Source organism: Cervus canadensis, chromosome 1 (assembly GCF_019320065.1).
Source record: "Cervus canadensis isolate Bull #8, Minnesota chromosome 1, ASM1932006v1, whole genome shotgun sequence".
In the NCBI taxonomy this organism is placed as follows: Eukaryota; Metazoa; Chordata; class Mammalia; order Artiodactyla; family Cervidae; genus Cervus; species Cervus canadensis.
This window is the reverse complement of record NC_057386.1, coordinates 15,772,561-15,800,207: the sequence shown is the minus strand read 5'-3', so window position 1 is coordinate 15,800,207 and position 27,647 is coordinate 15,772,561. Positions and strand designations below refer to the sequence as shown.

The 27,647-nt window shown below is 37.8% G+C and overlaps 2 protein-coding genes and 1 non-coding gene across 3 annotated transcripts in view; 2 read left to right on the top strand and 1 right to left on the bottom strand.

The window, feature by feature from the left end:
• Positions 1-27,647, top strand: part of EFCAB3 (EF-hand calcium binding domain 3) — a 150,517-nt gene that overhangs the window by 100,712 nt on the left and 22,158 nt on the right. Inside the window, exons 33-38 of the mRNA XM_043465601.1 lie at positions 278-331; positions 1,627-1,731; positions 4,943-4,996; positions 9,021-9,068; positions 19,278-19,368; positions 25,570-25,646. Of these exons, the coding sequence (XP_043321536.1) occupies positions 278-331; positions 1,627-1,731; positions 4,943-4,996; positions 9,021-9,068; positions 19,278-19,368; positions 25,570-25,646 (429 nt within the window). The remainder of the gene's footprint in view (positions 1-277; positions 332-1,626; positions 1,732-4,942; positions 4,997-9,020; positions 9,069-19,277; positions 19,369-25,569; positions 25,647-27,647) is intronic.
• On the top strand, positions 12,400-14,306 carry LOC122439954 (beta-citrylglutamate synthase B-like). Its single transcript, XM_043465588.1, has one exon. The coding sequence runs from the start codon at positions 12,451-12,453 to the stop codon at positions 13,609-13,611; it is 1,161 nt and encodes a 386-aa protein (XP_043321523.1). The 5' UTR covers positions 12,400-12,450; the 3' UTR covers positions 13,612-14,306.
• On the bottom strand, positions 22,596-22,667 carry TRNAW-CCA. Its single transcript has one exon. It is a non-coding gene; the product is annotated as a tRNA-Trp (tRNA).

The following is a 27,647-nucleotide window of genomic DNA, read 5'->3' as shown; positions in this document are numbered from 1 at the left end:
CTGTGCCACCAGGGAAGTCCTACCAATCACTTAGTAATTTAACTTTATTCTAGTAGCCTCTAAAAGCAAATAGGAAAATACAAGAATGATTTATTACAGACTGCAAGCTTTGTTTCTAATATAATACTGTTATCTCTAAGGATAAGTTCATAAAATTCTAAGGAAAATTAGAAAAAAGATTACTGAATTCATACTTTCAGAACTTTATGCATCCTAAGTGTGAATCTCAGTAGCATTAGCTTCTCTGATTATGAAGTTTATTTCCCTTTCCTTACAGGTAATAATACAGTTGGTCTGAATGATTTGATGGATGCTATCAGTTATATCAAGGGTGAGTTGCAAGCTATGATGAAAAGATATTATAAATAGCATCTTAATATTTTGCAATTGGTGAAGAAAAATATATTCCCTTATAAATGTTTAAATTCTTTCATATGTGTTCCATTTTTGTGGATGCTGCTGAAATTCAGTAAATAACATTTAATATGGGCTTATATGTCAATATCCATTAAATTCTCTGAAATTTCCCCCAAAGAATTCTTCAACATAGTTATAGATCTCAAGAGCCACAGAATTATTCCTTTTCCCCATTAGCCCCAATCCTAGAAATGTATCCTCTGGAAATAACTTAAGTGAATAAAAGGAAAAAAATCTCTTTCTAAAGACCTTCAGAGAAATTTGAAACAGCCTAAATATCTAACAGTTATGGGAATTACCAAATCAACCATGGTAAGTCAGGCTTATGGGATATCATGTGTTGAAATGTTAACTGTAAAAATTATGTAGCAACTTGGAAACAAGTTTATGAAGTAATTAAATTACATTAGGTTGGAAAAACAGGATACAAAGTTATATGTATGTTAGATTTCCACATTATGAAAGACCAGAAATGGAATATGAAAAACTAAAAATGGTTTTGTGGTAGGGTGGTATAATTATATTTTCCCCACTTTATAATAATCTTAAATGTTATTACATTATTTTTATAATGAATGAGAAAAAAGTTACTTCTATGTTGAGATGAATGAAATTCTTGAAATGCCAAGTGCTCAGAGAAGCAAACTACAGGCAAACGTTTACTTTTTCCCCTATCAAGATCATACTACATTAACTTTTTTTTTAATTGGAGGATAATTGCTTTACAATGTTGTGTTGGTTTCTGCCATACAACAACATGAATCAGCCATAAGTATACATGTGTCCCCTTCTCTTAAATTTCCCTCCCACCACCCCTATCTACTCCACCCCCCTCCACCGTAAATCACAGAGCACTGGGTTGAGCACCCTGTGTTACATAAAAACTTCTCAAACTTTTTTTTAATAAATTAAAAACTGGTCTGTAGAAAAACTTAACTTTGCAGTAGGGTGGCAGGAAGAGAAAAAAAAAATAAATCTATATGTAGCTTAATTTGCTACATTCAATTTTGCAATAACCCATCAGTGAATTCTTTTTGTAACCACTTTCTGATTGATTTTCTGAACCAGAACTTAAAACAGGATTTTTTTTTCTGATTTTCCTGATTATTCTGGATACACATATGTTATATATAAGCACAAATGGTGTTTTTCATCTTTTGTAGATAGTCATATAATATTTCTGCAACTTATTTCTCATGTTTTCTAAAGGAGAGGTGATTGATATCCCAGACTTAGACAACTTTCTAGCAAATGAGGGGATTGAGCTCAATGAAGAAGAAAAGAAGAAACTGATGCCTCATTTGACATTCAATGGTGAGTTGTTTTTTTTTAATTCTGTTAGAAGTTTTCTTGTTATCTTGTATGTAAGATCCTTAGAAATGATCCTTATCTTTTGTATCACTTATAACAATGCTTCTCAAACTTGAATGTGCATATGAATCACCTGGGCATCTTGTTAAAATGCAGATTGTGATTCAGGTCTGAAGTATAGCTTAAGAAATCCTGCATTTCTAACAAGCTCCCAGATAGTGGCAATGTGGCTGATCCAAGGTCCACACTTTGCCTGTCAAGGACCTAAAAGGTAGAGAAATGATATATTAAGATTGTGCCTGGCCTTTCATTTCTTAAGTCACAAGTACAACCAATTTATTATGTGCCTGCCATCCCAAAAACAAGAAGGAAAAATATTAGAGTAATTGAAATTAGCGTATAAAAATGAGTATTGGGGAGAGTATTAGGGAAAGCAGGGGACTTAGGGGTTGGGTGGTTTGCTTATTTATTTTTATTATTGCTTATTGAGTCTAGTTGCATGATTTATCTGCTGGCTTTGCATTTTATAATTACTTTAGCTTAGTCTTTTTACTTCTATTACTCTCATTGTTGTTCTGATACAAATTAAGAAAGAAAAAGATGATCTAGGAGCATTTGGGGAGTAGCAGTTCTAACTAGAATGATGTTGCTAGAAAGCTTATGCACAGCTCTGGCCTTGAATGCAAAGATTGTATATCAATTTATTCAAATAACAAACATTATTTGATCACTGAATATGTCCAGGAACTAAAATGGTAAAGAAGGGAGTACATGTGTTAAGCCCAACTGACAATAGGAAATAAAACACAACCATTATGTTCTCAAACCATGGTTTTAATAAATTTGAACCTGTTCATTGCAAATATCTCCAGTTTCTATTTTTTCCAGTTTATCATTTCTTCTTATTCAGGAAGATACACTATATCTCCCTCTCTGCTCTTCAGTTGAAGAGGTTCTTCTTACCCCTTCCAAATCCATTCCTCTTCACCTGATTTTCTCCCACTTCTTCAAAAAATATTTTTTATAGAGAGATAGTTGGTATATTGTATTAGTTTCAGGTGTACAATATAATGATGCAATATTTGTAGAAAAGTTATTTATTTCATAATTCAACACTTTTGGTTTCATCTATTTCTCTCTACTCTACTTATAAAGTAGCATATACTCCTCCATTCCTTTTAAAAACTAACCTTGACTTGGTTCTGGTTCTTCTGCCTTATAATTATGATTATTCATCATTCATTTTTTTGGAGCCCAAAAAAATAGTCAGCCACTGTTTCCACTGTTTCCCCATCTATTTCCCATGAAGTGATGGGACCAGATGCCATGATCTTAGTTTTCTGAATGTTGAGCTTTAAGCCAACTTTTTCACTCTCCTCTTTCACTTTCATCAAGAGGCTCTTTAGTTCTTCACTTTCTGCCATAAGGGTGGTGTCATCTGCATATCTGAGGTTACTGAAATTTCTCCCGGCAATCTTGGTTCCAGCTTGTTCTTCCTCCAGCCCAGCGTTTCTCATGATGTACTCTGCATATAAGTTAAATAAGCAAGCAATTTTTCCAACACTGAACCAATTTGTAATACTATCATGTATAGAGGAAACCCAGAAATTCTCCTATATCTAGGGACTGTTGGGTAGGTTAGGGGAAGGGCATATATTTCTCCTACTAACCATAGTTCTGACTTGCTACTTTGGATTCTCTGCTTTGCATTCCTTCTACTATGTTCTTGTCTTTTTTTCATTGTTTTTCCACTGGATGCTAATTCCATCATTTCTCAACTCAAGGCTGGGTTGGCAGCTTATTTTACTGAAACTGCTTAAAATTAAATAATAGGTCCGTATTCTCATAGATTCTGCTACCATTCCTTCTTTAGGGGAATTTTCACTTTTGTTTCTGTTCCTCAAGTTCCAGCCTCCCATTTTGTTGCTGAGGAGGGAAGACTGAAAATATATTCAGAGTTTTGGAGAGAGGAAGAGAGAAAGAAATATGTGCTGTTAGTCTTGAAACAAGAGTAATATGTGTAATATTTTACATTACACATATGTATAATATTTTACAAGTTACATATGTGTAATATATTACAAATATGTGTAATATTTTATAGACACCAAAAATTACTTCCTTGTCAGAATTCTTGAAGGTGCCACTCGGGGTTTCTTTTTGCCCCTTCTCATACGGGATGACATCATGAAAGAAACATTCAGTCCCACTTGTCTCACAGCTGCTCTTCTTCTAGCTTATTTTTAGTCTTTTCTCGTGCAAGTGCTATTCTGTCCTAGACACAATATTTAAATCTCCAGATTTCTCATGCATTTGCATTAACTTCTCAGGTATCAACCACTGTCTTCCTGTTTTTCTGGTCCTGTTCCCCTCTACATTTCCATCAGTGTCTTCCACTACTCAGACGGATTCCCCTTTATCACTCTTTCTTAGGTCAAACTTATACTATCTCCCAACAAATTGTTAAGTTGTTAAAGGAAGGGATCCTATGTGCTAGGCTCTATGTCAAGTACTAAAGACACAAAGATGAATGAGTCAAAGCCTTTGTCCTCAAAGAGCTTATGGTCCAACAGAACAGACAGGCACATAAAATGATTTTGATATAATGTGATAAATGTATGCAGAAGGTGCTAAAGGAGCATTTAGTCAGGACTGGGGTTTCCTGGAGAAAACCCTAAGGTTGAACAAGTGTGAGAAGATCATTCAAGTCAGAGAAGCCTACACTGTATCCTCAGGAGTAACAAACACAGCATCATCTCAAATGGGTTGATTCTCAAGAAATACCTGTCAGAACAAAAAACAGAGCAAGTCCTTCTCTCCCTATTCCAACTCTGAGCATTTGCCAACATAGTCTCTTCATACCTTTTTTAAAAAATGTCATCGATCTGAATTTGAAAAACATACTGCCAGACTCAAGCCCTGGTTCTTTCTGTAATACCCCTTTTCCCATGTATCACCTTTGAAATGTAATACCTTGAAACACAGAAAAGAACTGAGTTATGGAAGTCAAGATAGTTCTCTCATTGATCTATACTTTTTTCCATCATACTCACTTGAGAGATAATCCAATTCCAAGGCAAAACAGTATCTCTGGTTCTTCTAACTCATGGAAGAAGTTCCAACCTGCCATGTTGTTTTAATAATTTCATAACTTTCATCTGCTTTAATACATTTTACATGGCTTCTTCTATATCTCATTCAAAATGTTTTATAGAACATGGGAAGGTTAAAGTTCATTCAATAATGGAGGGCCTGAAGAAGATTAAACGTGAGTAGAAATTTTTTATTAATAGTTGAGAACCTGATGCTATGCATTTATTTTTATGTGTTTTCTTGGTTATAAAACTAATACATAATATGTATACCTGTTGCTGATTCATGCTGAGGTTTGATAGAAAACAACAAAATTCTGTAAAGCAATTATTCTTCAATTAAAAATAAATAAATTTAAAAAAACTAATACATAGAATAGAAGATTTCTATATTCACAAAATGAAAGAATGAAAAATATTTGAATAATCCTTAATTCTTTCACTAATGATAATCTATAAGCTCACCACCCCAAATTTTTTCCTTATACGTACACAACTTTTGTGCATATAGCTATAAAGTCTCACTTTTAATGTACTTTCCCATTTTCTTATTAATATTAAAATCTTACCTATTGATGGGTATGTCTAATGGCCTAAAATTTCTTCTTGGATGACTCTGAAATTTAATACATTATCTCAGTACTTTTAATTTGCAGGCCTTTTATCACATTTATGTCTAAAATAATTTTCCCAATGCCACAATACTATGTTCTATAGTTACATTAAAAAGATGAATGGAAAGTTTGAAAATTATACTGTGAAATTGGTCAGTAGAGGCAAGTAAAACTTGTCTTCTGCCCTCTTTTCCTCAACACATACACAACCTCAGTCTGTACTTGATTATTAAGTAATTTTAATTTGCTCTCTGCACCAGCATTTTTCAATGACTATGATTTTAAAAAATTGAATTTTCTCTGAAAAACTGATTGTGTTTCAAAAAGAAGGATTGAAAAGTAATTAAGGTACTTTATGTAAGTATCTATAAAATGAATCTTAGAGAAAATAAATTTAAATTCTGGGTACCCACATTTAAACTTTCCAAGTGAGGGCTATTGTATTTTACTATTTGTAAAAGAAAAAAAAAGCATCTCTTTGAATAAGTCCACTTTATCTCATCTATTTCTGTTTCTGTAGCTGGTGCCAGAAAACTTTCAGAAATGTCTACTTGGTAGCCTTTAACCGCGCACTGAAACTCATGCTGCTGAATTTAGGGATACTAGAAGCAGTCCTCCATGGCCATGTATAAGATCAGAATTCATTAATAAGCATTTACTGAGTACCCAAGCAACTGTAAAAATGAAAGTTCAAAAATTAAAGAGAGACAAGCAAAGTTCCTGCTTTCAGCAAGGCTCAGTTTTTGAGTACACAGTATATGCTCAATAAGTGCTTATTGACTAATAGAGGTTCTAGTCTCCTGCTTTCAAAGAATTAAACACTCACTAACCCAAGCAGCTGTATCACAGTTATTCTGGAGCTAACCCTCCCAATCCAGGCCACTCAGAAGAAACAGTTATATGAATCGTAAATGAGCCACCCAAATCAGAATCAATTATTTAAAAAAACATTTACAAAGCTGAGACAGCACAATTTTACAGTGGTGTCTGCCTACCTTTCCATCGCTCTTCTTCTTCCTCTTTCACATATTCTTTTTCTCTTTTTAAATTATAAATTTGTGATAACACATTTACGGGAGACTTGGAAAATACACAACAAAGTTACATATAGTTCCACTATATAGTACAGTTATTTTTTAAGTAGATAAATTAAGATTTTTAGTTGGAGTTTCAATATCAAACTTTCAAAAATTAATAGAATGAAAAGACAGAAAAGTAGAAGGATATAGTAGACCTGAAAAACACTATCAACCAATTCAGCATAATTAAGATTTATACAGTTTTCACACAACAACAGGATACAAATTCTTCTCAAGTTCCCATAGACTATAAACCAGGAGACACTGGAACATATCAATGGACATAAAACAAGGTGCAAAAACTTTCCGTTTCTTTTTCCCTATTTTTTTAACTTTTCCATATTTCTATTAATAAATTATTTTTCTTTCACTCATACTTCCCTGATTTTCCTAGTGGTGTTGCATTTTTGTTTTTTCTTTCCCTTCCAGACTCTAGCAAACATACACATTTCACACACTCACCCTGCTCACTCACTTGCTTTTGTCATTACAAAAGCCCCATTCCACTTGCTGTCACCAAAATATGTTTTATTCTGTGAAGTCTACAGTGCATTAAAGAAAATTTAGACATTTAAAAGTGTATTTCAGTATTTTTAGAAATTTCAAACAGTAGTGTCTGTTCCACAAGCTCACCAAATAATATTCAATTTCCCCTTATTAAGTTTTCTGTATGAAAGTGAAAGTGTTAGTCATTCAGTCATGTCCAACTTTGCAACCCCATGGACTGTAGCCTGCCAGGCTCGTGTCTCCATGGAATTACCTAGGCAAGAATACTCAGTAGGTAGCCATTTCCTTTTCCAGGGGATCTTCCTGACCCAGGGATCAAACCCAGGTCTCCTGCACTGCAGGCAGATTCTTTACCATCTGAGCCACCAAGGAAGCCCAAGATTTCTGTATAGATATAGGTACTGAGGAAACAGATTTTATTTCTGAATACTGCATTGACTTTTTTGTGCATTGGAACATGTACTACTATGATTTAATTTTCACCCTCAAATTTCAGATGACTAGACAGTTACTTTTTAGACAAAAACATTTTTCACATTAAAAATCTTTCCTGCTAATTCCTATTTCACCATTGCTATTTTTCTAAGTCATAAAGGTAGATTTCAGTTACCTAGGCACAAACATAAAAATGACATGTCTACATGAACAACTTCAAGATCTGCTAATATTTATGTCATTTGATAATGAACATTCAAAATTCCATTCTGACCTTCAGTGGTGCTTGGGTTGTGGGGTTCTACGTGAGAATTTTTTAAATCACACTTATTAGGAATATAGAGAAACTTTACTATATATTTAGAAAAAAATAGAGTAGAAAAATAAAATCTGCTTCTTGTCAGGAACAGATATCTTCCAAGTCACATTCCCAGTCAGAGTTGTGGTGCTCCATGCAGTACCCAAGAATAGTATAAGATGTCTCTAAGCAAACTAATGTCTAGGCAGGGAGAAGAGCCTGAGAAGAATGAGAGAATGGGGTAGGAGAGAGGGGAGGGGAAAGAAATGATAAGCTTTTCTTAATTCTACAAATTATGTTTTTTGTGGCAACCTACTCCAGTATTCTTGCCTGGGAAATCCCATGGACAGAGGAGCCTCGCAGTCTACAGTCCATGGGGTCGCAGAGTTGGACATGACTGAGTGACCAACACACACACACACACACACACACACACACACACACATTAGTATTACTATCTCCTCTCCCATAAAGAAAATATATCTTTTTTATGTGTACTCCTTTCTGCATGATACATTACCCTGTACAACCTTCACAGCTTAAAGTTACCACAGAATTTTCCATGTTTCCATAACCTGCCCCTGTCTTTTCTTGGTATTATAACAGTACATTATTGACTTTATCTAGCCAAATTAGACCAAACCTAAGTAACTGAGCCCTTTTTTTCCTGAGAGTTAATCTCCTCACATTAAGAAAACCAAACCGCCCCACATTTTGAGAGGAAAAGGACTTGAATCAGTACTTTTAAGGTATTTAATGGTTATTTTTCTGGCCATGGGATGGAGTACACTGAGGGAAAGAGAGTCTATAGTTAATATTATAACATATTTTGTACCCACGCATTCCACAGAAGTATTCACTAGAAAGAAATATCTCTATCATTAAAAGGTGTATATTTTACTCAAGGGTTCATAACCAAAGCACTAATGAAAATGAAATGCGTAGCAGATCATTTCTCTTGAGTCAAAAACAGGTTTCCAAAGTTACTTCACTTCTTTACATCCTAAGAGATGATAAATGAATAGCCTTGACCTCAATGCTGACTCTATGATGCTTTACAAAAAAACTTTGTTTTTGGAGTTTGATACATTAAAGCAGGAAAGAAAGCAATTTTAATTTAGATGTATATCAGATACAACTGACACTTTCTTCAGCTTCCCTCTCATCTAAGGAAAAATTAATATAAAATTACATCTTCATATTCTACTTTTTGTTCACTTCAGAAATTTGTATAATTTTGACTCTGAATCTTGTCTTTAATCAAAAGGAATGGGGTCTCTACAGAAACTGATGAAAATCACAGATGATACCAAAGGTGAGTGAAACCTGATGGTATCAGGCAAAGGTATTGTAATGATGAAGTTTAATATTCTGACATATTTCTTACTCCATGGTTATTTTCCTTAATTGTTTTGTCAATTACTACCTCTGTCTACTTGTTGACAGGTAACTGAACACCGTTGTTTCCCCAGTTGTTTTTCTGAATTCCTTTGCCGTTTTATTGGGTTGGTCAAAAAGTTCATTTGGGTTTTTCCATTACATCTTAAGGAAAAACCCAAATGACTTTTTGGCCAACCCAATAGTACATGCCACAATGCATCTCATATGATAGTAGGTATTTCATATTGTTTTCTAACGGTTTCAACTCTGATGAACTGTTCTCATCTCTAATTACATTGTAACCTATGTGATGCAATTTACAGTACAGCTATGCAAAGCAGAGATTCCTGACTCTGACACTAAAGAAATTAGTTCAACTCATTGGGCTTTAGTGTCCTTATCTATAAATTGAAAAGAGTAAATTAGATGAATGATCTATCAGTTCTCTTTCAGCTTTAAAATTCCAGGACTAACTTTTGTGGTTGACAGGTCTTCACTATCAAGAGAGTGAGAAAAACAACCCACAGAATAGGAGAAAATATTTGTAAATGATATATCTGATAAAGGTCTAATATCTAAAACATATAAAGAAACCTTGTTAGCTCAACCAGAAAAAGACTAATAACCCAGTTTTAATAATGGGCAAAGTAAATTTCTATTTTGATAAATAGAAATTTGTCAAAAGAATATATAAAAATGACTAGTAAGCACATAAAAATATGTTCAACATCATTAGTCTTTAGAGAAATGAAAATCAAAACCATGAGAGACTACTTTACACCCATTAGGATGATTATAATTTTTTAAAAGACAGTAAAAACTGTTGGTAAGAATGTGGAAAAATTGGAATCCTCATGCATTGCTGATGGGAATGTAAAATGGTGCAGCTACTGTGGAAAACAGTTTTGCAGCCCCCAAAATGTGAAACCATATGACCAAGCAATTCCATTCTTAGCAATATGCCAAAGAGAACTGAAAACATATGTCCAAATATCCATCGAATCATGAATGGATAAGCAAAATGTGGCATATGCATAAATGGAATGTTAATCAGCCATAAACAGGAATGAAGTACTGATACATGCCACAGTATACATGCACTTTGAAAGCATTATACTAAGAAAAGAAGACAGACTCAAAAGCCTACACATTTCATAATGCTACTTATATATAGGTAAATGTCCAAAATAGGTCAATCTATGCAGTCAAAAGACAGATTAGTAGTTGCCAGGAGACAATCACTGTGGGAGGAGAGAATGGAGAGTGGTCGTTAGTGGGTACAGGGTTTCTTTATGGCTGATGGAACTGCTCTGGAATTAGATAGTGGTAATGGTTGCACGGTTCACGTATTGCTGAAGCCTGGCTTGGAGAATTTGAGCATTACTTTACTAGCGTGTGAGATGAGTGCAATATGCGGTTATTTGAGCATTCTTTGGCATTGCCTTTCTTTGGGATTGGAATGAAAACTGACCTTTTCCAGCCCTGTGGCCACTGCTGAGTTTTCCAAATTTGCTGGCATATTGAGTGCAGCACTTTCACAGCATCATCTTTCAGGATTTGAAACAGCTCAACTGGAACTCCATCACCTCCACTAGCTTTGTTTGTAGTGATGCTTTCTAAGGCCCACTTGACTTCACATTCCAGGATGTCTGGCTCTAGGTGAGTGGTCACACCATTGTGATTTTCTGGGTCGCGAAGATCTTTTTTGTACAGTTCTGTGTATTCTTGCCACCTCTTCTGAATATCTCCTGCTTCTGTTAGGTCCATACCATTTCTGTCCTTTATCGATCCCATCTTTCATGAAATGTTCCCTTGGTATCTCTAATTTTCTTGAAGAGATCTCTAGTCTTTCCCAGTCTGTTGTTTTCATCTATTTCTTTGCATTGATCACTGAGGAAGGCTTTCTTATATCTCCTTGCTATTCTTCGGAACTCTGCATTCAAATGGGAATATCTTTCCATTTCTCCTTTGCTTTTTGCTTCTCTTCTTTTCACAGCTATTTGTAAGTCCTCCTCAGACAATCATTTTGCCTTTTTGCATTCCTTTTCCATGGGGATGGTCTTGATCCCTGTCTCCTGTACAATGTCAAGAACCTCCGTCCATAGTTCATCAGGCACTCTGTCTATCAGATCTAGTCCCTTAAATCTATTTCTCACTTCCACTGTATAGTCATAAGGGGTTTGATTTAGGTCATACCTGAATGGTCTAGTGGTTTTCCCTACTTTCTTCAATTTCAGTCTGAATTTGGCAATAAGGAATCATGATCTGAGCCACAGGCGACAGCAATACATGAACTGTGAACTTCCAGATGTTCAAGCTGGTTTTAGAAAAGGCAGAGGAACCAGAGATAAAATTGCCAACATCTGCTGGATCATCAAAAAAGCAAGAGAGTTCCAGAAAAACATCTATTTCTGCTTTATTGACTATGCCAAAGCCTTTGACTATGTGGATCACAATAAACTGTGGAATATTCTGAAAGAGATGGGAATACTAGACCACCTGACCTGCCTCTTGAGAAACCTATATGCAGGTCAGGAAGCAACAGTTAGAACTGGACATGGAACAACAGACTGGTTCCAAATAGGAATAGGAGAACATCAAGGCTGTATATTGTAACCCTGCTTATTTAACTGAAATGCAGAGTACATCATGAGAAATGCTGGGCTGGAAGATGCACAAGCTGGAATCATGATTGCTGGGAGAAATATCAATAACCTCAGATACGCAGATGACACCACCCTTATGGCTGAAAGTGAAGAGGAACTAAAAAGCCTCTTGATGAAAGTGAAAGAGGAGAGTGAAAAAGTTGGCTTACAGCTCAACATTCAGAAAACTAAGATCATGGCATCTGGTCCCATCACTTCTTGGGAAATAGATGGGGAAACAGTGGAAACAGTGTCAGACTTTATTTTGGGGGGCTCCAAAATCACTGCAGATGGTGATTACAGCCATGAAATTAAAAGACGCTTACTCCTTGGAAGGAAAGTTATGACCAACCTAGATAGCATATTAAAAAGCAGAAACATTACTTTGCCAACAAAGGTCCATCTAGTCAAAGCTATGGTTTTTCCAGTGGTCATGTATGGATGTGAGAGTTGGACTGTGAAGAAAGCTGAGTGCCGGAATTCGGTCTTTGGGATTGAGCCGCCCCATCTCCTCCCTCCATACTCTGCAATAAACGCTGTCCTTTCCCCTCACACAACCTGGAGACAGTAAGTCGACTTTGCTGTGGGACCGGCGAGCGGATCCAAGTTTGATTCGGAGGAGTCTATATTCAGGACGAAGTAATCCCAGGAAAGGAAGAACAGCAGATCAAGATGTGTAGCTCTGTGGCTGCCAAGTTGTGGTTCTTGACAGATCGTCGAATCAGGGAAGACTATCCCCAAAAAGAGATCTTACGAGCGTTAAAGGCCAAATGTTGTGAGGAGGAACTGGACTTTAGGGCTGTGGTGATGGATGAGTTGGTGCTAACAGTTGAACAAGGAAACCTGGGTCTGCGTATCAATGGAGAACTAATCACTGCCTACCCGCAGGTGGTGGTAGTGAGAGTACCAACCCCTTGGGTGCAGAGTGACAGTGACATCACTGTTCTGCACCACCTGGAGAAGATGGGATGCAGGCTGATGAACCGACCTCAAGCCATCCTGAACTGTGTTAATAAGTTCTGGACGTTTCAAGAGTTGGCAGGTCATGGTGTTCCTCTGCCAGATACTTTTTCTTATGGTGGTCATGAAAATTTTGCTAAAATGATTGATGAAGCAGAAGTACTGGAGTTCCCAATGGTAGTGAAGAATACACGGGGTCATAGAGGCAAAGCGGTTTTCTTGGCTCGAGATAAGCACCATTTGGCTGATCTAAGTCATCTTATTCGCCATGAAGCTCCATACCTGTTCCAGAAGTATGTTAAAGAGTCTCATGGAAGGGATGTACGTGTCATTGTTGTGGGAGGCCGTGTGGTTGGCACCATGTTACGCTGTTCTACAGATGGGAGGATGCAGAGCAACTGCTCACTAGGTGGTGTTGGAATGATGTGCTCATTGAGTGAACAAGGGAAGCAGCTAGCTATCCAGGTGTCTAATATCCTAGGAATGGATGTGTGCGGCATTGACCTGTTGATGAAAGATGACGGCTCCTTCTGTGTCTGCGAGGCCAATGCAAATGTAGGTTTCATCGCCTTTGATAAGGCTTGTAATCTAGATGTAGCTGGTATCATTGCGGACTATGCCACCTCCCTTCTGCCCTCTGGCCGGCTCACCCGGCGTATGTCCCTGCTCTCCGTGGTGTCCACGGCCAGTGAGACTAGTGAGCCGGAGCTGGGTCCCCCAGCCAACACTGCTGTCGACAACATGAGCGCAAGTTCCAGCTCTGTTGACAGCGACCCTGAAACCACCGAGCGAGAGCTGCTCACCAAGCTCCCAGGGGGCCTATTCAACATGAACCAACTGCTAGCCAATGAAATCAAACTCCTGGTGGAGTGATTCCACCGGTAAATAATTAACCAACAAAACCCTTGTAAAACTTTCTTTTTCTTCTTTCCTTTTTTTCTTTCTTTTTTCTTTCTTTTTTAAACCAACTTGCAATGCTGTTCATGAAAAATGCTCAGGAAGATGAGAAAATTGAGTAGGAGTAGTTAGGAGGGAAGAAATGGGAGATAGACATGATCTCTGCTATTAAGATGTTACTTTTATTTACAAATGCTACAGATAGAGAGGCAGAAGAGGTGAGAGAGAAAAATGTCAGACTCTTTTAAGTTACTCAGCAATGTTTAGGCTCTCAGGCCATGAAGATCATAATTTTTCTGATGGTCCCTTTTGTTTTTGTACAGTTGGTACAAATTTCACAGGAGTGTAATTTCATATTGTGTTTTAATGGATGAGGTAAACATTCACCTAAATTATAATTTTTCATTTTTTAAAAATCTGAAAATTCAGCCTATACACTATTAACTAGTAGCTTTATCTTCATATTTACGAAATCCTGAGGGACTCTCTTAGCGACTTTTTTCAACCCTGAAATGGGTGGGAGGGCAACGTGAGTGTGACCCAATAAAAATTTCCTTTAATGACAAAATTGGCATGTTTGCATGATAAAAGGGAAATGAACAGTATTGCAATGTCTGGCACACAAAATAACATTTACTCCATTGTAGATAAAATTGCACTAGTTAAAAATATGTGCATTGACTTGTATTTGTTAGTGTTTTAGCCTTTTTTGAAAGACATATGCTCTGTTAATGTTGTATTTTTTTTTAATACATGCTAGTCTTAACATTCCCTGATCTATGCCTGCATCTTTAACAATGGCCAAAGTGAAGAAAATGCTACCTTTTTTGTTAACAAGACACTGACTTGAAAAAAAAAAAGAAAGCTGAGTGCCGAAAAATTGATGCTTTTGAACTGTGGTGTTGGAGAAGACTCTTGAGAGTCCCTTGGACTGCAAGGAGATCCAGCCAGTCTATCCTAAGGAGATCAGTCCTGGGTGTCATTGGAAGGACTGATGCTAAAGCTGAAACTCCAATACTTTCGCCACCTCATGCGAAGAATTGACTCATTGGAAAAGACCCTGATGCTGGGAGAGGTCGGGGGCAGGAGGAGAAGGGGACGACAGAAGATGAGATGGCTGGATGACATCACCAACTCAATAGACATGAGTTTGAGTAAACTCCAGGAGTTGGTGATGGACAGGGAGGCCTGGCGTGCTGCGATTCATGGGGTTGCAAAGATTCAGACATGACTGAGTGACTGGACTGAACTGAACTGAACTGAATGGTTGCACAACTTTGTAAATATACTAAAACCCACAAAATTGTACACTTTCAAAAGTGTGAATTTTATGGTATGTGAATTATAGTTTACTTTCTTTTGTAATTCCAGAACTGACCCCAAAACACATTTGCTAAAAAACAAAACAAAACAAAACCCACAAGTACTCAAAATCCATGCCTGTTTGCTTGTCAGGCTCCGTAAGTAGAAATAATAAACAATAGGCTGGCCCCAAACATAAGTCCTAACTCCAAAGCATCTTCCATCTATACTGTGCCTCAAGCTGTGGAGCCCAGCTTGTGTCCTAGGACCATCAACCCTACAGATAAATAGCATACCAGTCCTCCAGTTTTAAACTATGGAAGATACACCCATCAGTAAATTAAGCAAAATCAGCCCTTCATCCCATTTGGTTCTAAATAGATGACTATTGATGTAACTAAATTATAATACACGTCTACTCCCCAGAATGGTTCAGTTCCTTATGTATTCCGCCCTACTAATTTCAATGATTACTGTCACCACTATTCACTCACAGATTATAGAAACCTGAATTTGGATGAAACTGTTCCGCTTCCCTGTCAGCTACTTTAGGATAGGCATGCCATCTCTTTTTTTGTTTTTTGAGGTATGGGTGGTTTACAATATTATATTAGTTTCAAGTGCACAACATAGTTAATCAAAATTTTATAGATTATACTCCATTTATAGTTATTATGAAGTATTGGCTATATTCCCTGTATTGTACAATGTATCCTTATTTATTTTATACATAGTAGTTTGTAAATCTTAATCCCCTACCCAGACATCCCATTTTATAAGTCTTTTTATTCTCTGTACCTGCAGTTAGCAGGTGTCTGCTAAAGCGATGAAGGGATGTGTGTATCCATTCACGTAACATCAGTAAGAGTCTAGCATGTGCCAAGTATTAGTCCAGGTGCTTGGGACAAAGCTCACTGCTCTTGTGGATCTTACTTTCTAGTGAAGAGATATACACAGTAAACAAATAATAGTATGACCAAGATTACAGAGAAAATAAAGCAAAGAAAATGAGTATACGAGATACTGTAAAAGGAGGAAGGTAATCAAGAAAGACCTCACTAATAAAGAGCATTTAAGCAAAAAGCTAAGGAGATTGGGGGGCAGAAATCTGGAGCAAGAGCACCCATGCAGAAGGAAGAGCAAATGCAAAAATGCTCATGCAACAGCATGCTCGGAATACCTGAGAAAGAGCAAAGAGGCCATTGTGGCTGGAACAGAGTGAGCAAGGGAATGTAGGAGGAGATGAGGTCTCGAAGGGAATGGGACCACCACATTCAGCCACATAGGCTATGCACTGTACAGTTCCAGGATTGTGCAGTGAGATGTCCCTTGTTGGGGGAAAGGGGTGATACAGGTGTGGGCAGTAGCCCTGAAGGCTATTGTAAAGGTTCCATTTTTGTTAATACCCTGAGTAACACAGGAAACTGAGAACTTGAACAGAGACATCACATGATCTGACTTAGTTTTTAAAAGATCGTCCTGGTTCCTGTGTGTAGAACAAACTTGGCAGGGGTGGATGCAGCAAGAGCAGAAGCAGGGAGACCAGTTAGGAGGTTGTTGCAGTAATCCAGAGCAGGAAGTAGAGGTTGGGGAGGTAAGAGTGTTATAGTGATGAAAGCAGGGTCTTGAAGAGAGATGTGAACACCAGAGTGTCACAAGAACATTATTTATGACAACTGAAAGATGGAAGCAACCCAAATGTCCATCAACAGATAAATTAAAAGTGTGATATATATAATGGAAGTATGCATGCATGCTAAGTCTCTTCAGTCATGTCCAACTCTTTGCAACCCTATGGACTGTAGCCCGCCAGGCTCCTCTGTCCATGAGATTTTCCAGGCAGGAATACTGGAGTGGGTTGCCATGTCCTCCTCCAGGGGATCTTCCCAGCCAAAGGATCAAATCTGAGTCTCTTACGTCTCCTGCACTGGAGGTGGTTTCTTTTCCACTAGCACTGCCTGGGAAGCCCCATAATGAAATATTATTCATCCTTAAAAGGAAGGAAGTTCTGATACATTGTACAACACAGATGTACCTTGAGGATATTATGCTAAGTGAAATAAGCCAGTCACAAATACTGTATGATTCCACTTATGAGATTTCTAGAGTAGTCAAATTCATAGAAACAGAAAGTACAATGGTGGTCATTATCTTCATTTTAAATCTTTGTAGCCCCTAATATAGTAGGCTCTAGTTAAATATTTGTTTAATTTATAAATTGAACCTTGTCTTTCTTTCCCTCTGTATGCCTAACCAGAATGAAAGGCAATGTACCAAGTTTGAAAAGACTAGGGAAAAGTCAAATTATGCACATAATAAATGACTCCCCCAGAGCAGGAAAAGAAAATCTCTAGAATTGCAGCCAACAAGTGAAGCCTGAAACAACTTGAGGGGCTCAAGCTAAGCCTTTGCCAGAGGTATCTGTGCTTAGCCATTGTGAAAACTAGGGAAACTTCCAACTTCTCTGCTTAGATTATTTAAATGCCAAGACCTGTCGGATCTTGAATACTGAAGTTAAAACAATTATAATACTTTCTTTAATTGCTCTTTTAAAATCACTCTTTTCAATAATACCATAGACTACAAATCTATGAGAGTTTGATTTTGTCCTTCTTTCTGGATATAAACAATTAATGAATTGGTTCTTAATCAGAATTCAACCAAAGCAATTGGTTAAAATTTTTTACTTGAACAACTTTCAATTCACCAGTGTTTAGTGTGAAAATATGTTAATACAGAATTAAAAACAACAACAACAACAACTCCCCTTTCCCTGAAATCCCACCAGTGTCAAAATATTCTGACTCTGTTATATATCCACACATACCCTATGGGTGCTGAATGAACCACATTGAATTGAAATCACAGTTACTCTAAAGCTGGAAGGAGCTTGTGGGTCATTCTCACCTGAGCCTGAGCCTGAGAAGTGAATGAGGTCACAGTTGTGTGATGGAACAAACCCTTTATTGGATTCTTGATCTGATTGAAGCCCAGAAGTTATAAGTAGCACCACTTAGAAGTAGGTAAATATCCAAATTTTATAGGAATCTATGAGGAGTCCTTTTTTTTAAAGTCATCATCTCAGTGAGAGATTGAAGGTAGTTTTTTAAAGTAATGGTTATTTTGAGCCATGAGGATGATTTCACAGCACCTTTCAACTGCCTAAATTGTCAAGCCTCTCCAGAGTTCCCAGCTCTGTGGTAGGTTTCTAGATTTTTGAGCACATGTAGTTGAGTTATTTAGAAACAACAGTTTTCCAGATAATGAGATAAAAACTTCAGAAAATTGAACTCTAACCAAACATTAGAGACTTTTTCTTCATGGTTTAATAATATATGATAGTCTACTATTGCTAAGTCAGGACTCTATATTAAAAAGAGAAAAAGATCAACAATAAAAGGGGGAAACCCTACCAGCCCAGCTTCTGGTCCACAGGTCCTGATTTTTAAGCTATGCAGAAGTAGAGAGGAAGGACTAGGAAGGCCATAGTGGTTGAGAGTCCATTCAGGAGGGTCTAGGGTAGCAAAACAGTATTATATCCCACACCTGTTCTTACTTTTAATAAAGACCAATGGGTTCATAAGAACTGATTGGGCAGGGCTGGACCAAAAGGAACCTCTGGGAAAAGCTACTTACTACCAGGTAGCTATCCAAAACACAAACAATTAACAAATTGCAAATACTATAACATCTTGAGATGAAAAATAAAATTTGTCTTTAAATAATTTTTTCTAAATATTTCCAGGATGCTTTACCACTCATTTTTATATAGGATCAGAATAATACTAATATTTTCAGGGGGCTTCCCTAATAGCACAGATGGTAAAGAATCCATCTGCAATACAGGAGACCCCGGTTTGATTCCTGGGTCAGGAAGATCCACTGGAGAAGGGATAGGCTACCCACTCCAGTATTCTTGGGCTTCCCTTGTGGCTCAGCTGGTAAAGAATCCATCTGCCATGTGGAAGACCTGGGTTCAATCCCTGGGTTGGGAAGATCCCCTGGAGAAGGGAATGGCTACCCACTCCAGTATTCTGGCCTGGAGAATTCCATGGACTGTATAGTCCATGGGGCCACAAAGAGTCGGACACGACTGAACGACCTTCACTTCACTATGAAGGAGGAGCAATGGCAAGAAATTTTGCTTAGAGATTTTGGGATACTAAAGAGGCCTGTCCACATGGCCTTCCAACTCCCAACATGCACATATCTCTAACTTGCATTTGCACATATTATCATTCTTTGAGGCCCAGGACTTCAAACTGAGCTGGGAAAGTTGTACAAGTATATAAAGAAATTAATCTGTGATTTGATCCTTAATGGTATCTTCTGAATTCCAGACAGAGTTACTGGCCACATGGCAGTTTCTGAAACTAAAGCAAAATTTAAACTGAATCCTTTAACAAAAGTACCCAGCTTCCAAAGTAGGAGGTAAGTTATGAATTAAGATGATCTATATATTAAGATAAAGAATTATTAAGGTGGTGAATATATTAGATACATAAAGGCTATAATGAAACAAGTGAGAAACCTCCTCAGGGGTCCATTCTGTGATAAAGTTAATTATAAAACAAAACATCTGAATTGAAGATAAATATTTTTTATGAAAAGAAATATATATACATACATATATGTGTGTATATATATCCTTTTGACTAGAGAAGGAAAGAGGGAGAATCCCTTAGTGGTACAGTGGTTAGGACTCAGTGCTCTCACTGCTGAGGGCCCCGGTTTGATCTCTGGTCAGCGAACTGAGATCCCACAAGTTGTGTGGTTCAGCAAAAAAAAAAAAAAGAGAAGAGAGTTCTCCCAAACAAGAGGCTATTTTTGTGTGCCGGGACAGAATACTCCAGAGGGCTAGAGGTTGTCAGTTACACATTAAGACATATTAAGTATCAGTTTAAAGGAGAATGAATTTAGAGGATAATAAACTCCTAAGCGTCTGAATACAGAAAATGAGTATGTAGCTCAAAAATGGCCAGTAAAATGGAATCTGGTGAATTAACTCTGACTAACCTTGGGCTAAAGTTGGGATGGGGACTTCCCTGATGGTCCACTGGTTAAGACTCCAAGGGGGTTCAATCTCTGATCAGGGAACTAAGATCCCAAATGCCAAGTGGTTCAAAATATAAAAAATAAAGTGAAATTTTAAAAATAAAATTGGGAAGGGAGGTTTGCCTGTGACATTAACAATAGCTTTTTCTCAATCTGATAACTACAAATTCCAATAAACAGTAACCACTAATGACTGAAAGTAAAAGCCCGGTGCAAATTTTATCAGATCATAAGTCGAGAAGCCTCTCTCCTCTCTCACAGTTATCCATTTTCCTTGTCACTTTTAGAGTATTTCTCCTAATGTCCTTAACCGTGCCTTTGCTACAGGAATGTATTACTAACTTTCTTTATTGGGACACGGGTAAGACAACCTTGTGTGTGTGTATGCATGCACACATGCACACACACACACACACGCTCATTTGCGAACAACTCTTTGTGACTCCATGAACTGTAGTCTGGCTGTCCATGGAATTCTCCAGGCAAGAATACTGGAGTAGGTTGCCATTTCCTTCTCCAGGTTATCTTCCCAACCCAGGGATTGAACCCGAGTCTCTTGAATCTCCTGCACTGGCAGTCAGGTTCTTTACCAGCTGAACCACCAGGGAAGCCCCCAGGACCTTAGAGCAGCCAGATTCCTTGATCTCATTGTTCCTTTACCCTTCATTACAAACTGCCTTTTGAAGTGGTGACTTCCTTGTAACTGAAAGTAGTCAAGCAAAGATTAGATAATATCACATGTAGAGGGAATTCCTACATGAGATGAGAAGCTATACTGGGTTCATTCCAAATCTAAAGTTTTTTGAACCTTTGAAACACTGTAAAATAAAATAATTTTTTGAGTAAAAAAAAAACCCATTTCTCATCTTTGATCCAAGATAAGGTTTGGAATTCTGCCAAGAGTATGTTTTTTTTTTTAATGTAACTAATAAAGACTTCATAGAACTATTCAACTTCAGCTTCTTCAGTGTTACTGGTCGGGGCATAGACTTGGATTACCATGATAATGAATGGTTTGCCTTGGAAATAAACAGAGATCATTCTGTCATTTTTGAGATTGCATCCAAGTACTGCATTTCGGACTCTTGTTGACTCTGATGGGTACTCCATTTCTTCTAAGGGATTCCTGCCCACAGTAGTAGATATAATGGTCTATACATCATTTGGCCTTGGAGTACAGAATGAAGCAGGGCAAAGGCTAATAGAGTTTTGCGAAGAGAACGCAATGGTCATAGCAAACACCCTCTCCCAACAGCACAAGAGAAGACTCTACACATGGGCATCACCAGATGGTCAACACCGAAATCAAATTGATTATATTCTTTGCAGCCAAAGATGGAGAAGCTCTATACAGTCAGCAAAAACAAGACCGGGAGTTGACTCAGATCATGAACTTATTGCCAAATTCAGACTGAACTTGAAGAAAGTAGGGAAAACCACTAGAGCATTGAGGTATGACCTAAATCAAATCCCTTATGACTATACAGTGGAAGTGAGAAATAGATTTAAGGGACTAGATCTGATAGACAGAGTGCCTGATGAACTATGGACAGAGGTTCATGACATTGTACAGGAGACAGGAATCAAGACCATCCCCAAGGAAAAAAAAAATGCAAAAAATCAAAATGGCTGTCTGAGGAGGACTTACAAATAGCTGTGAAAAGAAGAGAAGTAAAAAGCAAAGGAGAAAAGGAAAGATATTCCCATTTGAATGCAGAGTTCCGAAGAATAGCAAGGAGATATAAGAAAGCTTTCCTCAGTGATCAATGCAAAGAAATAGAGGAAAACAACAGAATAGGAAGGACTAGAGATCTCGTCAAGAAAATTAGAGATACCAAGGAAACATTTCATGAAAGATGGGATCGATAAAGGACAGAAATGGTATGGACCTAACAGAAGCAGAAGATATTAAGAAGAGGTGGCAAGAATACACAGAAGAACTGTACAAAAAAGATCTTCACGACCCAGATAATCACAATGGTGTGATCACTCACCTAGAGCCAGACATCCTGGAATGTGAAGTCAAGTGGGCCTTACGAAGTATCACTACAAACAAAGCTAGTGGAGGTGATGGAATTCCAGTAGAGCTCTTTCAAATCCTGAAAGATGATGCTGTGAAAGTGCTGCACTCAATATGCCAGCAAATTTGGAAAACTCAGCAGTGGCCACAGGACTGGAAAAGGTCAGTTTTCATTCCAATCCCAAAGAAAGGCAATCCCAAAGAATGCTGAAACTACTGCACAATTGCACTCATCTCACACACTAGTAAAAGTAATGCTCAAAATTTTCCAAGTCAGGCTTCAGCAATACGTGAACTGTGAACTTCCAAATGTTCAAGCTTGTTTTAGAAAAGGCAGAGGAACCAGAGATCAAATTGCCAACATCTGCTGGATCATCAAAAAAGCAAGATAGTTGCAGAAAAACATCTATTTCTGCTTTATCAACTATGCCAAAGCCTTTGACTGTGTGAAGTGAAGTGAAGTTGCTCAGTCGTGTCCGACTCTTTGTAACCCCATGGATTGTAGCCTACCAGGCTCCTCCATCCATGGGATTCTCCAGGTAAGAATACTGGAGTGGGTTGCCATTTCCTTCTCCAGGGGATCTTCCCGACCCAGGGATTGAACCTGGGTCTCCTGCATTGGAGGCAGACGCTTTAACCTCTGAGCCACCAGGGAAGCCCAAAATCTGGTGGTGGTGGTTTAGTTGCTAAGTTGTGTCCAACTCTTGCGGTCCCATGGACTGTAGCCTGCCAGGCTCCTCTGTCCATGGGATTCTTCAGGCAAGAATACTGGAATGGGTTGCCATTTCCTTCTCCAGAGGATCTTCCTGATCCAGGAATCGAACCCGGGTCTCCTATATTGCAGGCAGATGATTTACCAACTGAGCTATGAGGGAAGCCCTCTTGACTGTGTGGATCACAATAAACTGTGGAATATTCTGAAAGAGATGGGAATACGAGACCACCCGACCTGCCGCTTGAGAAACCTATATGCAGGTCAGGAAGCAACAGTTAGAACTGGACATGGAACAACAGACTGGTTACAAATAGGAAAAGGAGTACATCAAGGTGGTATATTGTCACCCTGCTTATTTCACTTATATGCAGAGTACATCATGAGAAACACTGGGCTGGAAGAAGCACAAGCTGGAATCAAGATTGCTGGGAGAAATATCAATAACCTCAGATATGCAGATGACACCACCCTTATAGCAGAAAGTGAAGAGGAACTAAAGAGCCTCTTGCTGAAGGTAAAAGAGGAGAGTGAAAAAGTTGGCTTACAGCTCAACATTCAGAAAACTAAGATCATGGCATCTGGTCCCATCACTTCATGGCAAACAGAGGGGGAAACAGTGGAAACAGTGGCTGACTTTATTTTTTTAGGCTCCAAAATCACTGCAGATGGTGACTGCAGCCATGAAATTAAAAGATGCTTACTCCTTGGAAGGAAAGTTATGACCAACCTAGATAGCATATTAAAAAGCAGAGACATTACTTTATCAACAAAGGTCCATCTAGTCAAAGCTATGGTTTTTCCAGTGGTCATGTATGGATGTGAGAGTTGGACTATAAAGAAAGCTGAGTGCTGAAGAATTAATGCTTTTGAACTGTGGTGTTGGAGAAGACTCTTGAGAGTCCCTTGGACTGCAAGGAGATCCAACCAGTCCATCCTAAAGGAGATCAGTCCTGGATGTTCATTGTAAGGATTGATGTTGAAGCTGAAACTCCAATATTTTGGCCACTGATGTGAAGAGCTGACTCATTTGAAAAGACCCTGATGTTGGGAAAGATTGAAGGCAGAAGGAGAAGGGGACAACAGAGGATGAGATGGTTGGATGGCATCACTGACTCAATGGACATGAGTTTGGGTAAACTCCAGGAGTTGGTGATGGACAGGGAGGCCTGGCGTGCTGCGGTTCATGGGGTTGCTAAGAGTTGGACATGACTGAGAAACTGAACTGAACTGAATTAAATAAAGACATGAGATGATTCCGTTAAGGAGGGCCTGACAACCTACTCCAGTGTTCTTGCCTGGAAAATTTCAAGGACAGAGGAGCCTGGTGGCCCCCAATCCATGGGGTCACAAAGAGTCAGACACAACTGAGTGATGGAGCATAATAAGACTTGCATTGCCTGGCCTTCTACTTTCCTCTTGCTTCTTAAGATCTTCATATTTCTCCATCTACTGCATCATTTATATCATGTGAAAATAATCTATTTATATTTAGAATTATAAACAATGAATATAAAATAACCTGAGTAAAGGTATCAAGTCAGTAATAAAAAGCAAACACCAGAAGAAATCAATGTTAGCAAAAGCTGAGAAAATAATACTAATTAGATCAAATTCCATGTCAAAAATGTTTGAGATTGGTGCATTTTGAGACCTTATCAACTTCTTTTTTCCCAGGTCCCTCTTTGAAAATGATCTGATGAATATACTAGATACTGTATAGGATACTAAATTCATAAACCATCATTTTTTAATCTAACTTCCATGTTTGTATTTCTTCTAGTTTTACTTTTTAAATTTATTATTGTAAAAGCACAAAAATGAAGAGATTACATATTTCTTAAAACCTTTAATTCTACTAGTATCAAAACTAAATGTTGGGAGGGGATATATGTATACTTATGGTAGATTCACATAGTTGTTCAGCAGAGACTAACATAATGTTGTAAAGCAATTATCCTCCAATTAAAAATATATTTTTAAAAAATACAAAAAAAAATTTTTAAACCAGATGTATTTTAAATAAAATATATACATAAAATTATTATAAATTTATTATTAAATGACCATAATATTAGTAATCCAATTTTGCATAATACATTTCTATGTTCCTAAAATAATAATACATCACTGCAGATATTTATAAAATATCCCTAAAGTATTAATCTTCTCCTTTTTTTCAGATCTTATTTTCTGAGGAAACAACAGGTCATCCAGGGTTCCAAACTTTTCATAACTGTTCTCTCTTGATGAGAGACGTTAATAGATAGATCCAGTTGGCATGAGACACTGAGCAGCAGGGGGAGGTGGGAGATTGGCAGAAATCAACCTACTGCTATCTCCCCATGTGCTGGTAAAAATACAGTTTGGCAAAGTTGTAAAATAAACATGAAGGCAAAAGTTCTGCTATAAGTATATTCATCATAAATAAGATTATTTAAACATTAAAAATTTGAAACAACTTCTATTTCTAACAATAGGAATCATGTAAGGCTTATATTCTTCAGCACTGGAGTCAAATAAACCTGGATTTTAATCCCAGGGCTTCCATTTATTATCTTTCTGACTCAGGACAAGTTATTTAATCCCTCTGAGCCTCAGTTTCCTCTTGTAAAATGGAAGAAATCAAAAATTTTAAGGGGTTAGGGTGATGGGCAAATTTAGGACAGAAGAGGACCTCCATGGCCAGTATCACTGCCCATCCTGTAGCTATTGGCAATTGACAGTAACAGGGCCCTTAGGTAGTATGACTTGATATATTTTGATACTTACAGGCACTCCAGTCAGCAAAAACTGATGAATGAAACTAATATTTGCTGGTTTCAATACACATCTCTTTTCTCAGGGATAAAGATTTACCAGGACTTCTGCCATGTCAATTACAGCACAAAGAAAGGAAGTTGAGCCCTTCACAAATGCGAGGTAATGAGAACCATGCTCTAATTAGTATGAATCAACTAATTAGTATAAACATCTAATTAGTATAAACAACTGTGAAACAAGTTGTTTCATAGGGGTATATATGAGCAATTCTAAAACTATTGTACATCTATACATAGGTTGAATATGTAAGTGACTGAATGGTAGACTGTGGGATCCAAGTTTCTCTCTGTTGGAGTGAGAGGTTTCAGATAAACAAGGGGAGAAGGCTAAAGTGAAACAGTGGAACTGGATTAGACTTAGATGTCAGTATAAACTCATGTTTAGCTTAATATGGATGCAGATGGATAGATCAAGAAATAGAGATATGTGTATGTACATGGGTTAGTATATGTGCGTATACTTGCTAGCTCTGTTTGCTGAGAAGGCAGAAGCACTGACATCCTCGAAGCCACAAGCATACCTAGCACCCAGATCTTGATTTCCAGTGTCAGTCTTCTGTCAAAGAACCAGAGTTCCTTGGACAAGTGGCTGATTCGAGGGCTTGGATGGAGAATATACAAGATGAACATGGAATATCTTGCAGTGCCAGAAAGTTAGGAGATGCTCAAAATACAAAAGAACAGGAGCATGTCAAAGGGATACAGAAGCCAACCTTAAAGAGCTCACAGCAGCCAGAGCTGGAACAATTTGAACAATAAAAATGACTACTATTGGATTATAACTTAAAGCATAAAGAAAAATTGATGTCCCTAATGACAAAATAAATGATTGAGTTTTTTTAAATCAAGAAGATACCAATCTCTCTTACAAAAGAAATCCAAATAATGTATTAATAGATACTACCTCTTCCAGGAGGTGGAGCTTAATTCCCTATTCCCCTGGGCCCTCTATCCCTTTAACCTGGACTACCCTTAGTGACTTCCTTCCAAAGAGTAGAATATGAAAAAGAAGGGAAAGTAATTTACACTGGAAAAATCTGACAAACATTACCTCATCAGTGATAAATCATGTTGATAGCCTTGACATAATGATGAGAACACCACTTCACTTCTGTGGTTTTCCTTCCCCAAACCCATAATCTCAGGCTAACCATGAGAAAAACAGCAGAAAAATCCAAATTGAAGAACTTCCACAAAACACCTGAATAACACTCCTCAAAACTGGCAAGAGTGTCAGCAAAAAAAAAAAAAAAAAAGGAAAGACTGATAAACTGTTAGAGAGAAGAGGCAAAAAAAAACATGACAACTAAATGTAATAATGTAATGTGGACAGGATCCTGGAACAGGAAAAGAGTGGAGGGAAGAACCAGTAAAATCCAAATAACGTGTGCAGTTTAGTTACTAGTACTACACCAATGTTGGCTTCGTGATGTGACAAATGTACTATAGTAATGTTAGATGTTAATGATACAGGAATCTACAGGAACTCTCTGTGCTCTCTTTGCAACTACATCTAAAACCAATCTGAAATAAAATCAAAAATAAATTTTGAAACCTAACCCCACATAACATCACCTCTCTGACCTCTCCTACTCCTTTCCTCTAGCTCACTCTGCTCCAGCCACGCTAGCATCCTTGCTATTCCTGGAATGTGCTGGGCCCATTCCCCTAGGATCTTTGCTCCAGCTCTTCCCTCTGCCTAGCCCTCTCTTCCCTTCCTCCAGATACCCACTTTCCCACCTTTCAAGTCTTTGCTCAAATCTTACCTTTTAATACAAGCAACCTATCCTTCAATCCCTAGAAATCCCAAACCCCCAACCCTGTGTTACTTTTTCTTTTCCATAGCACTTACCACCTTCTAACATGCTCTCTAACTTACCTATTTATTACATTTGTATAAAGGCAGAATCTTTGTTTAGTGCACTAACGTATCCTAGGCACTTAGAGCAGCACCTGGCACATAGAAGGCATGTAGTAAGTATTTGCTGATTAAGCTTCATGAATGCCTACTACATGCCAGAAATACTGGGAGAAAAAAAAGAAACAGGTCAGAGATAGTTCCAGCCCCTGAGAAGCCTGCCTTATATCAAGGGAAAAAGAT

Bases quoted from the DNA above. Each gene is read 5' to 3' on its own strand.
- LOC122439954 (XM_043465588.1), top strand. From the start codon at position 12,451: ATGTGTAGCTCTGTGGCTGCCAAGTTGTGGTTCTTGACAGATCGTCGA.